The sequence below is a fragment of the Ciona intestinalis genome, unplaced genomic scaffold (genome assembly GCF_000224145.3).
Source record: "Ciona intestinalis unplaced genomic scaffold, KH HT000199.1, whole genome shotgun sequence".
In the NCBI taxonomy this organism is placed as follows: domain Eukaryota; kingdom Metazoa; phylum Chordata; class Ascidiacea; order Phlebobranchia; family Cionidae; genus Ciona; species Ciona intestinalis.
In genome coordinates this window covers 1-6,329 of record NW_004190520.1, presented here as the reverse complement: position 1 = coordinate 6,329, position 6,329 = coordinate 1, and the positions used below count along the sequence as shown (strand labels likewise).

Genomic DNA, 6,329 nt, shown 5'->3' with positions numbered 1-6,329 from the left:
TCATGCTTANACATTTATAAAAAATATAAGATGTTGATAAAATAACCCGAAAACTAAGGTAATTTAACCGGGAATGGTAAATAAAGTGTTATTTGATGCAAAAACTACAGTCAAACAGCAAAATCCATTCATAAAACCGTGACGTAACAATGTATTATAATGGGCATTATTCGCGTCAATAGGCCTCTTATTTTCTGAGCAGTTTCGGTGTATTCCTAGGCCGTGTATTGAGTAGGCCATGGTATAACTGTTATATTGAATATACCTTGTGCCCACTTATGAGTTACCGTGTATGCAACTTTGTAGGACGTGGCTTGTTAAGGTTTTGGTTTTTGTATGGCTGAAAATTTGTAACTAAAACAACCAATTTTGACCTTCATGAATGTCACTTTTTTATGGCAGGCACCCCTGGCAATAACACAGGTGTTCTATTCCAAACAACTTATGCCTGTCTAGAGTTACTAACTCATGCCTGCTAAGAGTATGGTACTTTCCAACTGGTTGTTAAAACGCTAAAGTAAGGAAGTGGCTACTGACCTATTTTATTTTGTAAAACGAACCCAAAATTTTGAATAACCTCTATTGTATGTTTTTTCCCATAGAAAAGAGCTTAGCTTGTAGCAATGACTCACAATGTGCGGGAAATGCTACCTGTATGGGTTCTTCTAGTGGAAAGTTTTGTGAATGCAATCATGGATATGATGGCTTTCCTGTTTACAAATGCATTGGTAAGATGGCACGTGACACATATTTATACTCTGTGCATACAGTAGGGTGGGGGAAGATAGGACACCTTTAGCACATAATGTCCAAATATCCTGATCGTGTTTTAAACAATTAACAACAGTCTATCTTCAAGCATTTGTAAATTTCTATGTCTTCTAAACCTATTGTAAAATAAAATTATACTCAATTTTCAATATTGCCATTAATTTTATAAAATTTCTCTGAGCCTACTTTTATAAGATTTATTTGAGCCCAGTAAATTCCAAACCTTAACCTATCGTAAAATAAAATCACACTATATTTTCAATAATGTTATTATTTTTATAAGATTTCTGTGAGCCCGGAAATGTTGAAGGATTTAATTTTCCAAGAACAAGAGTTGACACGACTGCTTTCTCCACACAACTTTGTCCGAAAGGTAAAAATTTGCTCTAAATTAGTTTATTTTTCTGTAAGAAAAATTTCTAAATTGTTTTTTTTCTGTAAGAAATATTTCTGCTCTAAATGAGTTTATTTTTGTGTAAAAAATATTTCTAAATTAGTTATTTTTGTGTAAGAAATATTTCTAAATTAGTTTTTTTTTTAAATATTTCTTTTCTAAATTAGTTTACTTTCCCTATAAAAAAAGGTTCATTTATTTGAAATATCATATAACTTATAGTCCTGCAGAAAATGTAGCTTTTGCATAATGTATAATAAATCAAGACTTATTATAAGTGTGTGTTTATATTCAAGTCACCAATCTCTTCACTGTAGGATTTCCAATGGCATCAGCCGTATGTAATGTAAAAGCAACTGAAACCGATATTGTGTCACTATTTTCCATCAAAGTACAAATCCCATGCAATACAACTCTAGCATCATCTATAGTGAGTAACAGCCATATTGTTTATATTTTTGATGTTTTTTTGGGTGTATAGTAGGGTGGGGAAGATGGGACACCTTTTTATTCCAATTCTCGTCCCATTTGGAAGAAAACAAAAAAACATTTAAAGAATTTTAAACCGTATTTTTACAACTTCCATAGACCATTGTTAATTGTTCAATACACGAAACAAGTTGCATACATGGTAACTCAAAAGAAATGTTGCCCTGCCATGTGAGGATAAATATTGCACCTTGAAGAAGATGGTTTAAATAGGCAGTCTTACGTTGGTTAGCAAAGTAATTTATTACCATTTTTTTCTATTCTGTTACCATTTTTTTTCTAGATTCTGACAAATAACATAACAAGCCAGCAATTGGAGTCCCACACTGCTGTCGTACAACTTCTGGCTTCTAATTCATCAAATTTAAGTAACAAAGACACAAACTTAATCGTTGACTATCTTTCCACTATACAAGAATCAGCAGAAAGCAATCAACTTAAGGTATTTTAATTATATCACATTTTCGTGGTGGGTCTAGTTAGATCTCCAGGCTTCAGCACTGTGGGAAAGTGGTTAGCGCACCTGTCTCTCACCCAGAGGTAATGGGTTTACAGTTCGTCGCTGCTACCATTGTGCGCTTATGTGTCCTTTGGCGAGACACATATTGGAAATTGCTCCAACCCAGTGGTCATTATTAGGTTGTCCAAACTATCAGCCATAGCGAAAAAAAAATTATAAAAAATAATCACTTACAAGCCACAAAGTAACATACTTGGTAACTCGTAAGCAGGCACGACCAGGTGTATGAAACAAAACACCCGTGTTTAACGACTGACATTTTCCGCCCATGCGAGGATAAAGCAAGTTACATTTATATCATATTAATTGGTAATAATAAATCGTAGGGTACTACCTAATTATCCATTACAAACATTTTTTCCACAGATAAAAACTGAGGCATTTAAGTCTGTAGTCTCAATCTCAGTGTCTGTAGCAGAAGGCTTAGGAACAAATATTACCCCAAAAAACGAAGCAATAAATTTGAAACAAAGGGTTGCGAAAGCTTTTTCGTCTATGACGCAAACTGTAATCTTGGAAAACGAAGTTTTGGGTTTGGAAAATGATGTTTTATCTTTAATGGTAAGTTGGGAAAATGTAGTTGTTTTTGTTTGTGTGTTTGAAATTTTTTTATATTAAAATTTCAGGTGCAATTTTTTGTGGTTTAAGAAGTGTTTGGGCAACTCAAAAGTTCAACAAAAATGATGCAAAAAATATCATTTAAATGCACCATGAATTGTTGTGGTATCAATATATACAAATTTTAATCTCTTAAACACTTCATTTTTAGATTAGAGACAAATGTGCAAACCGTACCAGAAATTATAAAAAAAATAATAATAATTAGGTGTGCACAAGTGTTTGTTTTTATTTTGGTTGCTAGTGGAACCCAAAATTATTTTTTCAGCAACCCTTAATATTTCCTGTCTTCGAGTTAACAGGTTTTTTTTCTTTTTGCTGGGTAAAATTAAAAAAAAAATCAAATAAAATGGTCACCCACGCAATTTTTATATGTGGTAACTTTAATCGGAAAGGAGGTGTATGAAACCGAACATTCATGTTATAACTTCTGATGTTGCCCTGCCACGCGACAATCAACAAGTTACAGCGATTCATTATAAATGGCACACATGGGTTAGTCTGGTCGAGAACTTCTGGTCTTTAATATTAGGCTTGTGAGTTGCCATGTAAGATTGCCAGATGTCTGACATTAAATTTTCATGCAGGTTTCCGACCAACTCTCCAATCTTTCTATCTCGTTTTCGCCGGAAATTATTGGCAGTGTTGCCAGACCTGTAAAAATAGTGTTGCCAGCTGCTGCATTGAAGTCTGTAGTTAAAAAAAAGGTGAAGCGCAGCACTGGAGTGGGAAGTGTGAGGTCTTCCTTTGTATGGTATCGGAAAAACTTGCTTTTTGATTCACCAGAAAATGCTACTTCTGTGAGTACTTTACTTACTGAAGTTTTAAAGCAACTTCAAAATAAATTATTCTAAGTAACAAAACCTACTTAGTTATTATAACAAATGCAGAACTTTGTAATTAACTACTTTTTCCGTTTCTTCCTTTACATTTTTAGAGTTTCTTTTGATTTAAAAATATTATTTTTTGCTATTGGACATTACATATGACAGTTTTTCTTGCACCACTAATTATCATTGGTAATCTATATAATATATATTAAACTTAATTAATTTTAACGACCCCATTTTAGATGACCATATTTATATATATATATTTGTATATAATTTTTAAAATTCCTGCTTAAAACTTCCAGATCGTATCAGCGGACCTTGGTTTAAACATTTCAATTAACAATCTGCCGGAACCTGTTGTCATCGAACATGATGGTGTGTTTGCCAAACATGGACTTTCTCCAGCAAATAAGCAATCTCTGACAGTGAGTGCCATATCTGCAGTGTTTAAGTGAAGAATGACTAAATTAAAATTATATATAGTAGGGTGGAGGAAGATGGGGCACCTTTAGCACATAATATTCAAATATCCTGATCGTTTTTTTTTATGTGTCCTTGGGCAAGACACTTAATGGCAATTGCTCCAATTCAGAAATCACTAACAGGTTGTCCAAAATATTTTTTTTTAGGTGAATAAAACACAATTATCTTGTGTGTATTGGGACTTTGATACAGGAGGTTGGGAAACTGCTGGTTGTTGGTTGAATTACACATCGGATAAACCAGTTTGCTTGTGCAGCCATCTCACAAATTTTGCTTTATTAGTGGTTGGTGGAATTTCTTATATTTTTGTTGTATAATATGCTTAAATAGAGCTTCTGGGTATTTTTTTTTATATGGGTCAGTACACACACTTGGTAATAATCAAACATAAATGGCTTGTTTGTCTGCTAGGTGAAACGACCACGCTTATTTTTTTTCAATTAAATGTAAATGTTTTTAACTGTAGGCGTGTTTTAACAACTGTTGTTTTGTCGCTATATCCTTTCTTTTCGTTTAAAATATTTCTAAATCTTCGCTACCGTAATCGAAGAGACAAATAAAATTAATATTATATTACTATTATTACATTCTATATGAGTGAGGTTCCATGGCTTGCCACCCTAGGTGACACCAGGGCGTGACTTGGTCTATTACCACAATTTTTCTTCCGTACTTTAAGATGTAAACATTATAACCCCAACAAAATTGTATTTATTTTACAACATTGGTGTACATTTTCTAGTTTTTCTTATATGTTTAAATAAATAGGCACCAATAAGCTTATTGAACAGTTTCTAAAACTGTGTGCCAGGATATAGTAGTGTGTCGCCTGTGGTGTGTCAGAGTTTGTTTTTTTTTACAGTAATTTTTTAAATATTATAAATATATATGTATATTTTTTTGTTACCCATGCAAAACATATCTGAAGAATCCAGTTATTCTATAATTCTTGGATTTAAAAAAATTGAGTTTCCTATTGTATACAGACCACTATACAAGTACCTTCTGGGACAGCATTATCCGTTGTGAGTGACATTGGATGTGTAATATCTATAGTTGGTTTATTTTTAACAATCATAGCACACTTGTTACATCGGTGAGACAATTTCTATTAATTTATTTATAACGGAAAATTAATGGCATGTATAATAGTGTGGGGGAAGCTGAGGAGCTTTTTTTTTTCTACTTTCTGGTTTTATTTGGTAGTAAAGAAAGAACATTCAAAGAGTTATAAAAAAGTATCCCTACAACTCCCATAGACCATTGTTGATTGTTCAGTGGTCACTAATGGGTTGTCCAAATTATCAGCCATACATAAAAAATCCCCCAAAAAACAATCACCTGCAAAGTAATATACATGGTAACTCTTAAGCTAGCATAAAGTGTATGAAACAGAAACCTATGTTATAATGACTGTCGTTTTCCGCTCACAAATGGATAAAGCAAGTTACATTCATCCATTTTTTTCAGTGATACCCGCAACAGGCGTCCAGCTAAGATTCTACTGAACATCTGCAGTAACTTGCTTATTGCTTACTTCATATTTGTGGTGGGCGTGTCGCAAACATCAAATCGAACCGGGTGCAAAGTAGTTGCTGTGTTGCTGCATTACTTCTTTCTAACCACGTGGTGCTGGATGTCTGTATACAGCTATGACATGTACATGTCACTTGTTAAGGTGGGAATATGTATTTTACAGATTGCAATTGATAAATATACAATTATATAGTAGGGTGGGGGAAGACGGGATTTTTTAGCACATAATATCCAAATATCCTGATCGTTTTTTATATATCCTTGGGCAAGACACTTACGCTAATTGCTCCAACTCAGAGGTCACTAATGGGTTTTCCAAATTATCAGCCATATAAAAAAAATAAAAACAAAAAAGGTCAAAAAAATTGTCACCTACAAAGTAACATACTTAGTAACTCGTAAGCTGGCATGAGGTGTATGAAACAGAACACCCCGTGTTATAACGCCTGTTCTTTTTCCGGCCATGCGAGGATAAATTAAGTTACATTCAATGCCACAAACAAAATTCATTGCACTTAACCTGGCCTAAAATATAACTCTTTTCTATTGCAGGTGTTTCATAAAAGTCAGCATCAGTTTTTACAACGGACATCACTTTTTGCATACGTGGTACCGTTTGTTATTGTTGTAATATCTGCCAGTGTTACTATGGGATACTTAGACCTTCAAAATGAGGTACTCCTTA

At 33.5% G+C, this 6,329-nt stretch overlaps 1 protein-coding gene across 1 annotated transcript in view; it reads left to right on the top strand.

Annotated features, from left to right (window-relative positions):
* The window catches only part of LOC100183276 (CD97 antigen-like), a gene marked incomplete at its 3' end in the record, with an annotated part of 16,416 nt that extends 10,097 nt beyond the window's left edge, over positions 1 to 6,319 (top strand). The window contains exons 11-20 of the mRNA XM_018816456.2: positions 1,055 to 1,144; positions 1,483 to 1,595; positions 1,938 to 2,096; positions 2,541 to 2,735; positions 3,380 to 3,592; positions 3,928 to 4,050; positions 4,255 to 4,392; positions 5,095 to 5,204; positions 5,579 to 5,786; positions 6,197 to 6,319. Coding sequence (XP_018672001.1) covers positions 1,055 to 1,144; positions 1,483 to 1,595; positions 1,938 to 2,096; positions 2,541 to 2,735; positions 3,380 to 3,592; positions 3,928 to 4,050; positions 4,255 to 4,392; positions 5,095 to 5,204; positions 5,579 to 5,786; positions 6,197 to 6,319 — 1,472 coding nt within the window. The remainder of the gene's footprint in view (positions 1 to 1,054; positions 1,145 to 1,482; positions 1,596 to 1,937; positions 2,097 to 2,540; positions 2,736 to 3,379; positions 3,593 to 3,927; positions 4,051 to 4,254; positions 4,393 to 5,094; positions 5,205 to 5,578; positions 5,787 to 6,196) is intronic.
* Between the last annotated feature and the right edge of the window lie 10 nt (positions 6,320 to 6,329).